Below are 18,880 nucleotides of genomic sequence, written 5' to 3'. Positions count from 1 at the left end.
CCCTGTTGTGCCAGGAGTTAATTCTTTTGAGACTGGTTGGAAAAAATCTGGGGGTCTTGGGGAAGGAGCTGGGGTACCAAGGAGCAGGCTCCTTGGAGACCCCAGACAGCAGCTAATTGCTACGTGGGACAAAGGTATTTCTATAGTTACAACCTGCACATCTGTACAGGGCTCATGTGCTACATGTCAGGCTTCCCACACTTCCCATGACCCCTTCATCACCTGGATGTGGGTTCAGCGGGTGATATCACCTCCAGCCAAGGGGAGACACTAACACAGGAAAAGGGGGCAGGACATGGAGGGGAAAGGGGTCCTGACTCCCATCTTTGTGTCCCCAGATGTGGATGAGTGCAGCTCTGGGCAGCCTACGTGCCACGAGTCCACCGTCTGCATCAACACCATGGGCTCGTACAAATGCCACTGTCGCCGGGGCTGGGAGCCCAAACCCGGATTCCAGAATAGGCAGCCCAACACCACCTGTGAAGGTATCTGGTCTGACCTGACCCCAGACCCCACCCCTGACACACACAGATACTCTCACACCTAATGAATGGTGTTCTATCCCCTGCAGAGGTGTCCTTCCCCACCTGGACCCCACCCCCTGGAATCAAGAGCCAGGTGAGTGGCCCCAGCAGGGACCAGGAGGCAGGAATCCCTCTGTGCAGCTCGCCTGATCCACCCATTTTCCCCCAGCTCCCCAACCCACAATTCGGGCTCTCTGATCTGTACATCTCTATCCTAGAGACTCTCCTGTTTCTTTGAAAAAGTTCAAGATCTGCGCAGAGACTTCAAGCCAGCCTTGGCTCAGGACACCATCCAGGTAAGGGCACATCCCAGGATAGGCAAGGTGGAGGCATCCCATAGAGGCCTGGCAAGCTATGGACTAGGAGGAGGCAGGCCAACACACTGGCTTCCTCTATGAGGCCCTGCCTCTCCCAGGGTGGGTGGGAAGAGCAGACATGCAGGCATTCCTACTTACTGTTAGATACTCCCTTGCACCCACAAATGACTTTTCTTTCTTTTTTTATTATGTTATGTTAATCACCATACATTACATCATTAGTTTTAGATGTAGTGTTCCATGATTCATTGTTTGCGTATAACACCCAGTGCTTCATTCAGTACGTGCCCTCTTTAATACCCATCACCAGGCTAACCCATCCTCCCACCCCCATCCCCTCTAGAACCCTCAGTTTGTTTCTCAGAGTCCATAGTCTCTCATGGTTCGTCTCCCCCACCAATATCCCCCCTTCATTTCTCCCTTCCTACTATCTTTTTTTTTTTTAATTTAATATATAATGTATTATTTGTTTCAGAGGTACGGGTCTGTGATTCAACAGTCTTACACAATTCACAGCGCTCACCATAACACATACCCTCCCCAATGTCTATCACCCAGTCACCCCATCCCTCCCACCCCCCACCACTCCAGCAACCTCAGTTTGTTTCCTGAGATTAAGAATTCCTCATATCAGTGAGATCATATGATACATATCTTTCTCTGATTGACTTATTTCGCTCAACATAACACCCTCCAGTTCTATCCATGTCATGGCAAATGGCAAGATCTCATTCCTTTTAATGGATGCATAATATTCCATTGTATATATATGCACCACATCTTCTTTATCCACTCATCTGTCAATGGACATCTTGGTTCTTTCCACAGTTTGGCTATTGTGGACATTGCTGCTATAAACATTGGAGTGCACGTACCCCTTTGGATCCCTACATTTGTATCTTTGGGGTAAATACCTAGTAGTGCAATTGCTGGATCATATGGTAGCTCTATTTTCAACTTTTTGAGGAACCTCCATACTGTTTTCCAGAGTGGCTGCACCAGCTTGCATTCCCACCAACAGTGTAGGAGGGTTCCCCTTTCTCCGCATCCTTGCCAACATCTGTCGTTTCCTGACTTGTTAATTTTAGCCATTCTGACTGGTGTGAGGTGATACCTCATTGAGGTTTTGATTTGGATTTCCCTGATGCCGAGCGATGTTGAGCAATTATTCATGTGTCTGTTGGCCATTTGGATGTCTTTTTTGGAAAAATGTCTGTTCATGTCTTCTGCCCATTTCTTGATTGGATTCTTTGTTCTTTGGGTGTTGAGTTTGATAAGTTCTTTATAGATTTTTGGATACTAGCTCTTTATCTGATATGTCATTTGCAAATATCTTCTCCCATTCTGTTGGTTGTCTTTTGGTTTTGTTGACTGTTTCCTTTGCTGTGCAAAAGCTTTTTATCTTGATGAGGTCCGAATAGTTCATTTTTGCCCTTGCTTCCCTTGCCTTTGGCGATGTTTCTAGGAAGAAGTTGCTGTGGCTGAGGTCGAAGAGGTTGCTGCCTGTGTTCTCCTTTAGGATGTTGATGGACTCCTGTCTCACACTGAGGTCTTTCAACTATTTGGAGTCTATTTTTGTGTGTGGTGTTAGGAAATGGTCCAGTTTCATTCTTCTGCATGTGGGTGTCCAATTCTCTCAACACCATTTGTTGAAGAGACTGTCTTTGTTCCATTGGACATTCTTTCCTGCTTTGTCAAAGATGAGTTGACCATAGAGTTGAGGGTCCATTTCTGGGCTCTCTATTCTGTTCCATTGATCGATGTGTCTGTTTTTGTGCCAATACCATACTGTCTTGATGATGACAGCTTGGTAATAGAGCTGGAAGTCCGGAATTGTGATGCCGCCAGCTTTGCTTTTCTTTTTCAACCTTCCTCTGGCTAGTCGGGATCTTTTCTGGTTCCATACAAATTTTAGGATTATTTGTTCCATTTCTTTGAAAAAAGTGGATGGTATTTTGATGGGGATTGCATTGAATGTGTAGATTGCTCTAGGTAGCATTGACATCTTCACAATATTTGTTCTTCCAATCCATGAGCATGGAACGTTTTTCCATTTCTTTGTGTCTTCCTCAATTTCTTTCATGAGTATTTTATAGTTTTCTGAGTACAGATCCTTTCTCTCTTTGCTTAGATTTATTCCTAGGTATCTTATGGTTTTGGGTGCAATTGTAAATGGGATCGACTCCTTAATTTCTCTTTCTTCTGTCTTGTTGTTGGTGTATAGGAATGCCATTGATTTCTGTGCATTGATTTTATATCCTGCCACTTTACTGAATTCCTGTATAAGTTCTAGCAGTTTTGGGGTGGAGTCTTTTGGGTTTTCCACATAAAGCATCATATCATCTGCAAACAGTGATTTGGATGCCTTTTATTTCTTTTTGTTGTCTGATAGTTGTGGCTAGGACTTCTAATACTACGTTGAATAGCAGTGGTGATAGTGGACATCCCTGCCGTGTTCCTGACCTTAGGGGGAAAGCTCTGTTTTTCCCCATTGAGAATGATATTCACTGTGGGTTTTTCATAGATGGCTTTTATGATATTGAGGTATGTACCCTCTATGCCTATACTCTGAAGAGTTTTGATGAAGAAAGGATGCTGTACTTTGTCAAATGCTTTTTCTGCCTCTATTGAGAGGATCATATAGTTCTTGTTCTTTCTTTTATTAATGTATTGTATCACATTGATTGATTTGCAGATGTTGAACCAACCTTGCAGCCCAGGGAGAAATCCCACTTGGTCGTGGTGAATAATCCTTTTAATGTACTGTTGGATCCTATTGGCTAATATTTTGGTGAGAATTTTTGCATCTGTGTTCATCAAGGATATTGGTCTATAATTCTCCTTTTTGATGGGGGTCTTTGGTTTGGGGATCATGGTAATGGTGGCCTCATAAAACAAGTTATTTTATTTTACTTTTAAAAATTTTTTTATTATTTTTATTTTTAAATTTTATTATGTTAGTCACCATACAATACATCATTAGTTTTTGATGTAGTGATCCACGATCCATTGTTTTCGTATAACATCCAGAGCTCCATGCAGGACGTGCCCTCCTTAATACCCATCACCAGGCTAACCAATCCCCCCTCCCCTCTAAAAACCTGTTTGTTTCTCAGGTTCATAGTCTCTCATGGTTCATCTCTCCCTCCAATTCCCCCTGCCCATTTTTCCCTTCCTTTTCTTAATGTCCTCCATGTTATTCCTTATGTTCCACAAATAAGTGAAACCGTATGATAATTGACTTTCTCTGCTTGATGTATTTCACTTAGCATAATCTCCTCCAGTCCCATCCATGTTGATGTAAAAGTTGGGTATTCATCTTTTCTGATGGCTGAGTAATATTATTGTATATATGGACCCCATCTTCTTTACCCATTCATCTGTTGAAGGGCACCTCGGCTCTTTCCACAGTTTGGCTATTGCGGACATTGCTGCTATGAACATTGGGGTGCATATGGCCCTTCTTTTCACTGCATCTGTGTCTTTGGGGTAAATACCCAGTAGTGCAATTGCTGGGTCATAGGGTATCTCTATTTTTAAATTTTTGAGGAACCTCCACACTGTTTTCCAAAGTGGCTGTACCAACTTGCATTCCCACCAACAGTGTAAGAGGGTTCCCCTTTCTCCACAACCTGTCCAACATTTGTTGTTTCTTTCCCTGCCCATTTTTGCCATTCTAACTGGTGTAAGGTGGTATCTCAGTGTGGTTTTGATTTGGATTTCCCTGATGGCTAATGATGATGAACATTTTTTCCTGTGTCTGTTAGCCATTTGTATGTCTTCTTCAGAGAAGTGTCTGTTCATCTCTTCTGCCCACTTTTTGACTTGATTATTTGTTTTTTGGGTGTTGGGTTTGAGAAGTTCTTTATAGATTTTGGATACCAGCCCTTTATCTGTAGTGTCACTTGCAAATATCATCTCCCATTCTGTGGGTTGCCTCTTTGTTTTGTTGACTGTTTCCTTTGCTATGCAGAAGCTTTTTATCTTGGTGAAGTCCCAAAAGTTCGTTTTTGCTTTTGTTTCACTAGCTTTTGGAGATGTATCTTGAAAGAAGTTGCTGTGGCTGATGTCAAAAGGTTACTGCCTATGGTCTCCTCTAGGATTTGGATGGATTCCTCTCTCACATTGAAGTCTTTCATCCACTTTGAGTTTATCTTTGTGAATGGTGTTAGAGAATGGTCGAGTTTCATTTTTCTGCATGTGGCTGTCCAATTTTCCCAGCACCATTTATTGAAGAGACTGTCTTTTTTCCATTGCATGTTTTTTCCTGCTTTGTCAAAGATTATTTGACCATAGAGTTGAGGGTCCATATCTGAGTTCTCTACTCTGTTGCATTGGTCTGTATGTCTGTTTTTGTGGCAGTACCATGCTGTCTTGGTGATCACTGCTTTGTAATATAGCTTGAAATCGGGCAACGTGATGCCCCCAGCTTTCTTTTTCTTTTTCAACATCTCCTTGGCGATTCGGGGTCTTTTCTGATTCCATACAAATTTTAGGATTGTTTGTTCCAGCACTTTGAAAAATGTCATTGGAATTTTGATCGGGATAGCATTGAAGGTATAGATTGCTCTGGGTAGCATAGACATTTTAACAATGTTTATTCTTCCGATCCATGAGCATGGAATATTTTTCCATCTTTTTGTGTCTTCTTCAATTTCTTTCATGAGTGTTCTGTAGTTCCTAGAGTATAGATCCTTTACCTCTTTGGTTAAGTTTATTCCGAGGTTTTTTATGGTTTTTGGTGCTATTGTAAATGGAATCGTTTCTTTAATTTCTGTTTCTACAGTTGCGTTGTTAGTGTATAACAAAGCAACCGATTTCTGTGCACTGATTTTGTATCCTGCCACATTACTGAATTGCTGGATGAGTTCTAGTAATTTGGGGGTGGAGTCTTTTGGGTTTTCCACATAAAGTATCATGTCGTCTGCGAAAAGGAGAGTTTGACTTCTTCTTTGCCAATTTGAATACCTTTTATTTCTTTTTGTTGTCTGATTGCTGTTGCTAGGACTTCTACTACTATGTTGAAGAACAGTGGTGAGAGTGGGCACCCTGACACAAATCAGGTCTCAACCGATTTGACGTGTTCCTGATCTTAAGGGAAAGGCTCGCAGCTTTTCCCATTGAGGATGATATTCGCTATGGGTTTTTCATAGATGGATTTTATGAACTTGAGGAATGTTCCCTCTATCCCTATACTCTGGGGAGTTTTAATCAGGAAAGGATGTTGTATTTTGTAAAATGCTTTTTCTGCATCAATTGAGAGGACCATATTGTTCTTCTCCCTCCTCTTTTTTTTTAAATTTTTAAATTTTTTAAAATTCTTATGTTAATCCCCATACATTACATCATTAGTTTTAGATGAAGTGTTCCATGATTCATTGTTTGTGCATAACACCCAGTGCTCAATGCAGAAATTGCCCTCCTCAATACCCACCACCAGGCTAACCCATCCTCCCACCCCCATCCCCTCTAGAACCCTGTTTGTTTTTCAGAGTCCATCGTCTCTCATGGTTCGTCTACCCCTCCGATTTCCCCCGCTTCATTCTTCCCCTCCCGCTACCTTCTTCTTCTTCTTCTTTTTCTTAACATATATTGCATTATTTGTTTCAGAGGTACAGATCTGAGATTCAAAGTCTTGTACAATTCACAGCGCTTACCAGAGCACATACCCTCCCCAGTGTCTATCACCCAGTCCCCCCATCCCTCCCACCCCACCTCCCACTCCAGCAACCCTCAGTTTGTTTCCTGCAATTAAGAATTCCTCATATCAGTGAGATCATATGATACATATCTTTCTCTGATTGACTTATTTCACTCAACATAATACCCTCCAGTTCCATCCACGTCATTGCAAATGGCAAGATCTCATTCCTTTTGATGGCTGCATAATATTCCATTGTATATATATACCACCTCTTCTTTATCCATTCATCTGTCGATGGGCATCTTGGCTCCTTCCACAGTTTGGCTATTGTGGACATTGCTGCTATAAACATCGGGGTGCACGTACCCCTTCAGATCCCTACTTTTGTATCTTTGGGGTAAATACCCAGTAGTGCAATTGCTGGATCATATGGTAGCTCTATTTTCAACTTTTTGAGGAACCTCCATACAGTTTTCCAGAGTGGCTGCACCAGCTTGCATTCCCACCAACAGTGTAGGAGGGTCCCCCTTTCTCCGCATCCTTGCCAACATCTGTCGTTTCCTGACTTGTTAATTTTAGCCATTCTGACTGGTGTGAGGTGGTATCTCATTGAGGTTTTGATTTGGATTACCCTGATGCCGAGCGATATTGAGCACTTTTTCATGTGCCTGTTGGCCATTTGGATGTCTTTTTTGGAAAAATGTCTGTTCATGTCTTCTGCCTATTTCTTGATTGGATTCTTTGTTCTTTGGGTGTTGAGTTTGATGAGTTCTTTATAGATTTTGGATACTAGCCCTTTATCTGATATGTCATTTGCAAATATCTTCTCCCATTCTGTCGGTTGTCTTTTGGTTTTGTTGACTGTTTCCTTTGCTTTGCAAAAGCTTTTTATCTTGATGAAATCCCAATAGTTCATTTTCGCCCTTGCTTCCCTTGCCTTTGGCGATGTTTCTAGGAAGAAGTTGCTTCAGCTGAGGTCGAAGAGGTTGCTGCCTGTGTTCTCCTTTAGGATTTTGATGGACTCCTTTCTCACATTGAGGTCTTTCAACCATTTGGAGTCTATTTTTGTGTGTGGTGTAAGGAAATGGTTCAGTTTCATTCTTCTGCATGTGGCTATCCAATTTTCCCAACACCATTTGTTGAAGAGACTGTCTTTGTTCCATTGGACATTTTTTCCTGCTTTGTCAAAGATTAGTTGACCATAGAGCTGAGGGTCCATTTCTGGGCTCCCTATTTTGTTCCATTGATCTATGTGTCTGTTTTGGTGCCAGTACCATGCTGTCTTGATGATGACAGCTTTGTAATAGAGCTGGAAGTCCGGAATTGTGATGCCACCAGCTTTGCTTTTCTTTTTCAACCTTCCTCTGGCTAGTCGGGGTCTTTTCTGGTTCCATACAAATTTTAGGATTATTTGTTCCATTTCTTTGAAAAAAGTGGATGGTATTTTGATGGGGATTGCATTGAATGTGTAGATTGCTCTAGGTAGCATTGACATCTTCACAATATTTGTTCTTCCAATCCATGAGCATGGAACGTTTTTCCATTTCTTTGTGTCTTCCTCAATTTCTTTCATGAGTATTTTATAGTTTTCTGAGTACAGATCCTTTCTCTCTTTGCTTAGATTTATTCCTAGGTATCTTATGGTTTTGGGTGCAATTGTAAATGGGATCGACTCCTTAATTTCTCTTTCTTCTGCCTTGTTGTTCGTGTATAGGAATGCCACTGACTTCTGTGCATTGATTTTATATCCTGCCACTTTACTGAATTCCTGTATGAGTTCTAGCAGTTTTGGGGTGGAGTCTTTGGGGTTTTCCACATAAAGTATAATATCATCTGCAAAGAGTGAAAGTTTGACTTCTTTTTGCCAATTTGGATGCCTTTCATTTCTTTTTGTTGTCTGATTGCTGTGGCTAGGACTTCCAATACTATGTTGAATAGCAGTTCTCCCTCCTCTTATTAATGTGTTCTCTCATATTGATTGATTTGCAAATGTTGAACCACCCTTGCATCCCGGGGATAAATCCCACTTGGTCGTGGTGGATGATCCTTTTAATGCATTGTTGGATCCTATTAGCTAGGATTTTGTGGAGGATTTTGGAATCCATATTCATCAGGGATATCAGTCTGAAATTCTCCTTTTTGATGGGGTGTTTGCCTGGTTTGGGGATTAAGGTAATGCTGGTCTCATAGAATGAGTTTGGAAGTTTTCCTTCTGTTTCTATTTTTTGAAAGAGCTTCAGTAGAATAGGTATTATTTCTTCTTTGAATGTTTGGTAGAATTCCCCAGGGAATCCATCAGGCCCTGGACTCTTGTTTTTTGGGAGGTTTTTGATCACTGCTTCAATCTGGTTACTGGTTATTGGCCTATCCCGGTTGTCAATTTCTTCCTGTTTCAGTCTTGGCACCTTATAGGTTTCCAGGAAGGCCTCCATTTCATCCAGATTGCTCAGTTTATTGGCATATAGTTGTTGATAATAATTTCTAGTAATTGTTTCTATTTCCTTGGTGTTAGTTGTGATCTCTCCCCTTTCATTCATAGTTTTATTAATTTGGGTCCTTTCTCTTTTCTTTTGGGTAAGTCTGGCCAGTGGTTTATCAATCTTATTAATTCTTTCAAAGCACCAACTTCTAGTTTCATTGATCTGATCTACTGTGTTTTTGGTTTCTAATTCATTGATTTCTGCTCTAATTTTAATTATTTCTCTTCTAATGCGTGGCTTAGGCGTCGCTTGTTGCTTTTTCTCCAGTTCTTTAAGATGTAGAGTTAGTTGGTGAATTCGGGATTTTTCTATTTTTTTGAGTGAGGCTTGGATGGCTATGTATTTCCCCCTTAGGACCGCCTTTGCAGTATCCCATAGGTTTTGGACCGATGTGTTTTCATTCTCATTGATTTCCATGAATTGCTTAAGTTCTTCTTTGATTTCTTGGTTGACCCAAACATTCTTGAGCAGAGTAGTCTTTAGCTTCCAAGTGTTTGAATTTCTGCCAAATTTTTTCTTGTGATTGAGTTCCAGTTTTAGAGCATTGTGGTCTGAGAATATGCAGGGAATAATCTCAATCTTTTGGTATCGGTTGAGACCTGATTTGTGACCCAGTATATGGTCTATTCTGGAGAAAGTTCCATGTGTGCTCGAGAAGAATGAGTATTCTGTTGTTTTAGGGTGGAATGTTCTGTAAATATCTATGAGGTCCATCTGGTCCAATGTATCATTCAAAGCTCTTGTTTCCTTGTAGATTTTCTGCTTAGATGATCTGTCCATTGTTGAGAGTGGAGTATTGAGGTCTCCTACCATTAACGTATTGTTATCAATATGACTCCTTATTTTGGTTACCAGTTGGCTTATGTAGATAGCTGCTCCCATGTTGGGGGCATAGATATTTACAATTGTTAGATCTTCTTGTTGAATAGACCCTTTAAGAATCATATAGTGTCCTTCTGTGTCTCTTATTACAGACTTTAGTTTAAAATCTAATCTGTCTGATATAAGAATTGCTACCCCAGCTTTCTTTTGAGGTCTGCTGGCATGGAAGATAGACCTCCATCCCTTCACTTTCATTCTGAATGTATCTTTAGGTTCAAAATGAGTCTCTTGTAGACAGCGTATGGATGGGTCCTGTCTTTTTATCCAATCTGCAACCCTGTGCCGTTTTATGGGAGAGTTAAGGCCTTTCACATTGAGAGTGATTATTGAAAGATATGAATTAATTGTCATCATGTTGCCTGTGAAGATGTTGTTTTTATAGATTGTCCCTGTAAATTTCTGTTGTAGATCACTCTTGGGGTCTTTCTCCTTTTATAGAACCCCCCTTAATATTTCTTGCAAGGCCGGATTAGTGGTCACATATTCTTTCAACTTCTGCCGGTCGTGGAAGTGCTGCATCTCTCCATCCATTGTAAATGAAAGTCTTGCTGCATAAAGTATTCTTGGCTGCATGTTCTTCTTATTTAGTACCCTGAATATGTCTTGCCAGGCCTTTCTGGCTTTCCAGGTCTCTGTGGATAGGTGTGACGTTATTCTGCTGTTCCTCCCTCTGTACGTAAGGAATCTCTTCCCCCTAACTGCCCTTAAGATGGTTTCCTTGGTTCTAAGATTTGCAAGTTTTACTATTACATGCCAGGGTGTTGGCCTGTTTTCCTTGATCTTGGGAGGGGACCTCTCTGCCTGTAGGAGTCGAATGTTTGTTTCATTACCCAGATTAGGGACGTTCTCAGCTACGATTTGCTCAAATACATCTTCTAGCCATCTCTCTCTCTCCACTCCCTCCGGTATTCCAATGATTCTGACACTGGAACGCCTCATGGTGTCACTTATTTCTCTGATTCTATTTTCATGGATTCTGAGTTGTTTTTCCCTGGCCTCCTCTTTTCCCTTTTTATCTATTATACTGTCTTCCAGATCGCTTATTCTCTCTTCTGTCTCAGTTACACCAGCTGTTAGATTATCTAGATTGGATTGGATCTCATTGATAGCATTTTTAAGTTCTGCCAATTCACCTTTTATTTCTGCCCTTAGAGACTCTATGTTGCCATTAGTTGATTTCTCCATTCTAGCCATTGTCTTCACAATTGCTAGTCTGAATTCCATCTCCGACATCTTGGTTATATCTGCATCCATTTGTAAATCTGCAGCATAAGTCATAATCTCTGAGTCTTTTCTGTTTTGGGGACTCCTCCTCCTAGTCATTCTTTTGATGGGTGTTTGAGGGAATGTATAGAGTCCAAACTATTGACCAGAACCCAAGCAGGATGCACCTGTTTTCTTGGGACCTTAGGGTTGCTGGCCTCTTTTTTTTCCAGCCTGTCTTCTGGGGGCCTGCTGCGCTGTTTCTCAGGCAACCCTGTTTGGGCAGAGTTGCCCTGCATCCCTGTGGCAGGGGACGGGCTCAGTGGGAATCAGTCTTTGGGGCTTTTGTTCTCTGGCGCCTTTCGCTGGTGGCTTTCTGCATCTCTTCCACGAGTCAGAGCAGAAGAGACCGATTCCATCCCTCTGCCTCAGAGCAGAGAGACCTTAGTCTGTTCTTCAGTGAGCTCTCCAGGCCACACCATCTCCATTTCTGTCCATGCTGCTATAAACTGCAGCGTCCTGGGTTATGCGCCCCTCTGCAGCACTCCCAGTCCTGCCTCCAGGTCGGGGCACGTCTCTGCCCTTTGTGCTTCTAAAACCACCAGCCACTTCCAGTTCGCACGCGTGCGTGGGACTCCGCCATTTGGGGTCCTGTCCTGGGGACTGCAGTTTGCATGCGCGCGACTCTGCTGCTCGGGGTTTCCACCCCAGATGTTGCAGTTCACCTGGGGGACCCCGGCGCACCGGGTTTCCGTCTCTGAGGCTGCAGTTCACGTGCGCGTGACCGTCGCTCTGGGTTTCTGTCGGGGTGGCTGCGGTTCACGTGCGCGCGACCCCGCCAGTCTGGTTTTTCACCCTGGGGGCTGCACTAAAGTCCTTTCCCGACGCTACCAGTCTGCGAGTCTGTGCCCGTCCATAGTGCGCGAGGCTGTCACTCACTGGTTGTGTAGGATCCCCATGGCCAGGCACCCTCCCGCTGCCATTTATCCTCCAATATCTGCCCGCAGAACCACGGCTCTCCGCTTTGTACCTCAAAACCAACCCCCTGTGATATTCTGTTTGTAGAGATCCAGATATTCTTACACCTCAGGCTGGTTTTGTGGGTGCTCAGAGTGGTCTGGTAGATACCTAGCTCAATTCCGGGGAGCAGTTGAAATAGGGTCCCCTACTCCTCCGCCATCTTTCCCCACTCTTCCTCATAAAACGAGTTTGGAAGTTTTCCTCCATTTCTATTTTTTGGAACAGTTTCAGAAGAATAGGTATTAATTCTTCTTGAAATGTTTGGTAGAATTTTCCTGGGAAGCCATCTGGCCCTGGGCTTTTGTTTGTTGGGAGATTTTTGATGACTGCTTCAATTTCGTTAGTGGTTATAGGTCTGTTCAGGTTTTCTATTTCTTCCTGGTTCAGTTTTGGTAGTTGATACATCTCTAGGAATACATCCATCTCTTCCAGATTATCTAATTTGCTGGCATAGAGTTGCTCACAACATGTTCTTATAATTGTTTGTATTTCTTTGGAGTTGGTTGTGATCTCTCCTCTTTCATTCATGATTTTGTTGATTTGGGTCATTTCTCTTTTCTTTTGGATAAGTCTGGCCAGGGGTTTATCAATCTTGTTAATTCTTTCAAAGAAGCAGCTCCTTGTTTCGTTGATCTGTCCTACTGTTCTTTTGGTTTCTATTTCATTGATTTCTGCTCTGATCTTTATTATTTCTCTTCTCCTGCTGGGTTTAGGTTTTATTTGCTGTTCTTTCTCCAGCTCCTTTAGGTGTAGGGTTAGGTTGTGTATTTGAGACCTTTCTTGTTTCTTGAGAAAGGCTTGTATTGCCATATACATTCCTCTTAGGACTGCCTTTGCTGCATCCCAAAGATTTTGAACAGTTGTGTTTCATTTGTTTCCATGAATTTTTAAAATTCTTCTTAAATTTCCTGGTTGACCCATTCATTCTTTAGTAGTATGCTCTTTAGCTGCCATGTATTTGAGTTCTTTCTTACTTTCCTCTTGTGATTGGGTTCTCGTTTCAAAGCATTGTGGTCTGAAAATAGGCAGGGAATGATCCCAATCTTTTGGTACCAGTTGAGACCTGATTTGTGATCTAGGATGTGATCTATTCTGGAGAAAGTTCCATGGGCACTGGAGAAGAATGTGTATTGTGTTGCTTTGGGATGGAATGTTCCGAATATATCTGTGAAGTCCATTTGGTCCAGTGTGCCATTTAAAGTCTTTATTTCCTTGTTGATCTTTTGCTTAGACGATCTGTCCATTTCCGTGAGGGGGGTGTTAAAGTCCCCCACTATCAATGTATTGTTGTTGATGTGTTTCTTTGCTTTTGTTATTAACTGGCTTATATAATTGGCTGCTCCCATGTTAGGGGCATATTTACAATTGTTAGATCTTCTTGTTGGATAGACCCTTTAAGTAGGATATAGTGTCCTTCCTCATCTCTTATTGCAGCCTTTGATTTAAAATCTCATTTGTCTAATATAAGGATTCCCACCCCAGCTTTCTTTTGGTGTCCATTAGCATGGTAAATGGTTTTCCACCCCTTTACTTTCAATCTGGGTGTGTCTTTGGGCCTAAAATGAGTCTCTGGCAGACAGTATATAGATGGGTCTTGTTTTTTTATTCAATCTGATAGCCTGTGTCTTTTGATTGGGGCATTTAGCCCATTTACGTTCAGGGTAACTATTGAAAGATATGAATTTGTGCCATTGTAATGCCTGTAAGGTGACTGTTATTGTATATTGTCTGTGTTCCTTTCTGGTCTATGTTGCTTTTAGGGTCTCTCTTTGCTTAGAGGACCCCTTTCAATAGTTCTTGTAGGGCTGGTTTTGTGTTTGCAAATTCCTTTAGTTTTTGTTTGTCCTGGAAGCTTTTTATCTCTTCTTCTATTTTCAATGACAGCCTAGCCGGATATAGTATTCTTGGCTGCATATTTTTCTCATTTAGTGCTCTGAATATATCCTGCCAGTCCTTTCTGGCCTGCCAGGTCTCTGTGGATAGGTCTGTTGCCAATCTAATGTATCTACCATTGTAGGTTACATATCTCTTCTCCCGAGCTGCTTTTAGGATTTTCTCTTTGGCTCTGAGACTCGTAAGTTTTACTATTAGATGTTGGCATGTTAACCTATTTTTATTGATTTTGAGAGGGCTTCTCTGTGCCTCTTGGATTTTGATGCTTGTTTCCCTCGCCAAATTAGGGAAGTTCTCTGCTATAATTTGCTCCAATATACCTTCTGCCCCTCTCTCTCTTTCTTCTTCTTCTGGGATCCCAATTATTCTAATGTTGTTTTGTCTTATGGTATCGCTTCTCTCTCGAATTCTGCCCTCATGATCTAGTAGTTGTTTATCTCTCTTTTTGTCAGCTTCTTTATTTTCCATCATTTGGTCTTCTAAATCACTGATTCTCTCTTCTGCCTCATTTATCCTAGCAGTTAGCACCCCCATATTTGATTGCACCTCATTAATAGCCTTTTTGTTTTCGACTTGGTTAGATTTTAGTTCTTTTACTTCTCCAGAAAGCATTTCTCTAATAACTTCCATGCTTTTTTCAAGCCTAGCTAGTGTCTTTAAAACCATCATTCTTAACTCTACTTCTGACATCATACTAATGTTCGTATTGAGTAGGGCCCTGGCAGTCAGTACTGCTTCTTGTTCTTTTTGTTGAGGTGATTTTTTTCCATCTTGTCATTTTGTTCAGAGGAGAATAGATGAATGAGACAACAAAATGCTAACAGGGTAACAATGTCCCCAGAAAATATACTCTAAACAAATCAGAAAATACCTGAAACTGGGTGAAAAGAAAGGGAAAGAAAGAAAAAAGAAAAAAAAAAAGGATAAAAACAAAGAAACAAGAAACAGAATATGATGAAATATGATCAGGCTGGTGCACAGATCAGTGCCACACACTAGATTTGGGGCTTATTTTGGTCTGTTAGAAGAAAGTGCCTCCCAAAAATTTAAAGAAAGAAAAACTTATATATGTACAAAAGTAAAGGTACATATGATGAAGGGATGGACTATGACTGTAAAGATGAAAATTATAAAAGATATAAAAGGAATTGATAAGAAGTTGGTTGTAAAAAGAAAGAAGAGGATTTAAAAAAGGTGGGGGGAGAGAATGTGATCAGGCAGGAGACTAGAACAAAACCATACACCAGATATTTAGGGTATATTTTGGTCTGTTAGAAGAAACTGTATCTCAAAATTTTAAAACGAGAACAACTTATATATATGCCAAAAATAAGGGTAACTACTGTGAAGGGATAGAATATGACTCTAAAAATGAGAAATAAAAATGTTTTTTAAAAAAGGGATTGACAAGATGTTGGTTGAAAAAGGGAAAAAAAAAAAAAACAAAAAAAAAACGATAGTTAAAAAGAATTAACTTTGAAAGACTAAAGAATCATGGTAAAAAAGCCATGAATTCTATGTGCAGTATTCCCCTAGCGCTGGAGTTCTGCCGTTCTCATTGATAGGTAAACTTGGCCTTGCCTGGCTGTTCTTGCTGATCTCCTGGGGGAGGGGCCTGTTGTTGTGGTTCCCAAATGTCTTTGCCGGAGGTGGAATTGCCCCACTCTTGCCTGGTCTGGGCTAAGTAATCTGCTCGGGTTTCCTCTTGGGAGCTTTTGTTCCCTGCAAGCTCTCCGCATGGATTTGCAGGACGAAAGTGAAAATGGCGGCCTCCCAATCTCTGCTCCAGAGGAGCCGAGAACTCAGGGCCCCACTCCTCAGTGCATCCCCAGAGAAAAGCAGTCACTCCTGTCTCCCCGGTCTCCGGCCGCACTCCGTGCTCTCCCGGCTTGTGACCGAGCGTTTCTATCTCTGGCACCCGACTCGGTGTGGAGTCTCCAATTCCAGCAGATCCCTGTGGTGCAGTCCCTCACCACTCCTCCCGGGGGAGGAAGGGGAGTCTCCCAGGATCTGCCGTTTGTTCAGTGCCTGATGGAGGAGCAGTGGCCCGAATGTGCCCTGGATCACGGTTTATGGCAACCCGAACTGAGAGCCCGCGCCTCGGCTCTGTCTCTGCAGCTGGCTTCCCTGCTCCAATAACTGGGAGCTCTGTCACACTCAGGCACCCCCGGTCTTTCTGTGACCCCAAGGGTCCTGAGACCACACTGTCCTGTCAGGGTTTCCCCCCCCCCCCGCCCCCGCTTAGCCACTGGACCGACGTCCCTCAGCAGAGCCCACTTCTAAAAGTTCTGATTTTGTGCTCCGCTGCTCTATCACTTGCCAGAAGCGGCAGACGGAGGCCCCTCCCCTGCCATCTATCCTCCTGAATATCGCCTCGGATTCACTTCTCCACACGTCCTACCTTCCAGAAAGTGGTTGATTTTCTGTTCAGAGAGTTGTTGCTATTCTTTTCTTCAATCTCCTGTTGAGTTTGTAGGTGTTCAGAATGGTTTGATCCCTATCCAGCTGAATTCCTGAGAGGAGACGAAATCCAGGTCTCCTACTCCTCTGCCATCTTGCTGAGGCGGTACTATCACAAATTTACTTTTCTTCTTACTGTTTCTGAACACTGGGGTAATGTCATTCTTGGTTTGTGAACAGGGTTGACTTCTGGATTTCAGGGGCAAAGACCCAGGGACTCTGATCCAGTACCACCTTCATCTACCAATGAGTCTCCAGGGTCTGTTGTCTGGGGCTGAGTGAGCAGCGTCTTCATGCTCACTAGCTCTGTGTCTCCATCCCCCCAGGGCCTCATACAGGAGGTGGATGAGCTGCTGGAGACCCCTGACGACCTGGAGGCCCTGCCCCACTCAGAGCAGCACTGTGTGGCCACTAACCTGCTTGTTGGCCTGGAGGATGTCCTGAGAAACCTGAGCCAGGCCCTGCCCAGTGGGACATTGACCTTCAATGCATCTGCAGGCACAGGTAAGTACTGGGGTCTGCCCCAGGCTCTGCTCTGCCTGTTCCCACCTCCTTTGTCCCCCAGCCTCACTGGCGTGTGTGACCATGCTTATATCTCCGTATTAAACTCATAAGCCAATTAAAAGGTTAAGTGAATAAAACTGTAAATCATACACATTTTCACTGTAATATAAATTATCAACAGATGAAATAATTAGAATTTAAGATAACAAAATAGAAACATCTTCAAAAGAAGACAATTTGTTAAATTTTGAAGAATGCAAATTTGATAATACTTGATATTTAAGTATGATTTGTTTTATTGAGGTAAGATTCATGTAATATAAAATTCACCATTTTAAGGAAAGTGTAAAATTCAGTGGCACTTAGTACACTCCCAGAGTTGTACAACCATCACCTCCATTTCTAAAATATATTCATCACCCAAAAGTAAATAGTGTACCCACTAAGCAGTCCCTTCTCATCTCTCCCTCCCTAGACCCTGGCAGCCACCAGTCTGTTTTCTGTATCTGTGGATTTGAATATTCTGAACATTTCATACCTATAGAATCATGCAGTAGGTGACCTTATGGTCTGGCTTCTTTCACACAGCCTCATGTTTTCAAGGGGAATCCCTGTTGTAGCATGTTGCGGAATTCCTTTCCTTTTTATGGTTGAATAATAGTCCATTATTGTGGATATAGTACCTTTTGAGTATCATTCATCCAGTGACTGACTTTTGGGTTGTTGCCAGCTTTTGACTATTTTGAATAGCATGGCTGTGAATATTGCTGGACAAGTTTTTGTTGGAATAACTATTCTTAGCTCTTTGCATACATACATAGGAGTGGATTTTTTTAAATTTTTTATTGTTATGTTAATCACCATGCATTACATCATTAGTTTTTGATGTAGTGTTCCATGATTCATTGTTTGTGCATAACACCCAGTGCTCCATGCAGAACGTGCCCTCTTTAATACCCATCACCAGGCTAACCCATCCTCCCACCCCCCTCCCCTCTAGAACCCTCAGTTTGTTTTTCAGAGTCCATTGTCTCTCATGGTTCATCTCCCGCTCCGATTTCCCCCCACTCATTCTTCATAGGAGTGGATTTTTTTAAAAAAGATTTTATTTATTTATTTGACTGAGAGAGAGAGCACAAGCAGGGGGAGTGGCAGAGAGAGAGGGAGAAGCAGGCCCCCCATGGAGCAGGGAGCCCAAAGCAGGGCTTGATGCCGGGACCCTGGGATCATGACCTGAGCTGAAGGCAGATGCTTGACTGACTGAGCCACCCAGGTGCTGCAGGAGTGGAATTTCTAAGCAATGAGGTCACTCTGTGTTCAACTTTTTGAGGAACTACCAAACTCTTTTTCCAAAATGGAGGCACCATTTTACATCCCCACCAGCAACACACAAGGATTCCCATATCCACAGTCTCAGCAACACTTGGTACTTACATTTTGTTTTCCTTCAGCCTTTTTAGTGTATGTCAGGGGATATCTTGTTGTGGTTTTGATTTTCCTTTCCCAAATGACTAATGACATTTAACATCTTTTTATGTGATTGTTGAATATTTGTATATATATATTTTGAAACATCTATTCAAGTCCTTTGCCTATTTTTTAATTCTTTGTTTGGCTTTTGGTTGTTGAGCTGTAAGAGTTCTTTATATATTGTATAGTACACTCTATGAGACATGTGATTTGCTAAGTTTTTCTCCCATTCCATAGACTGTCTTTTCACTTAAATGAACAGAAGCTTCTGTTTTGATGAAATTTCTCTTTTGTTTTCTCTATTTTTCTTTTGTTGTGTGTGCATTTGGTGTCTTCTTTAAGAATCCATTGCCAAATCCAAGGCCATGAATATTACACCTGTGTTTCTTCCTAACTGTTCTGGTTTTAGCTCATAAATATAGGTCTTTGACCCATTTTGAGTTAATGTTTGTTTGTTGTGTAAGGTGCAGTTCCTTCTACTGC

The 18,880-nt window shown here is 42.1% G+C and overlaps 1 protein-coding gene across 2 annotated transcripts in view; it reads left to right on the top strand.

The window, feature by feature from the left end:
* Nucleotides 1-18,880, top strand: part of ADGRE2 (adhesion G protein-coupled receptor E2) — a 60,076-nt gene that overhangs the window by 15,607 nt on the left and 25,589 nt on the right. For both annotated transcript variants that reach the window (XM_064569675.1, XM_064569674.1), the window contains 4 exons: nt 339-485; nt 572-618; nt 743-820; nt 16,750-16,927. In XM_064569675.1, coding sequence (XP_064425745.1) covers nt 339-485; nt 572-618; nt 743-820; nt 16,750-16,927 — 450 coding nt within the window. The remainder of the gene's footprint in view (nt 1-338; nt 486-571; nt 619-742; nt 821-16,749; nt 16,928-18,880) is intronic.

The sequence above is a fragment of the Mirounga angustirostris genome, unplaced genomic scaffold (genome assembly GCF_029215605.1).
Source record: "Mirounga angustirostris isolate CCGP_5_RB_7025 unplaced genomic scaffold, mMirAng1.0.hap1 SCAF_1, whole genome shotgun sequence".
In the NCBI taxonomy this organism is placed as follows: Eukaryota; Metazoa; Chordata; class Mammalia; order Carnivora; family Phocidae; genus Mirounga; species Mirounga angustirostris.
This window is presented reverse-complemented; position numbering and strand designations above follow the sequence as displayed.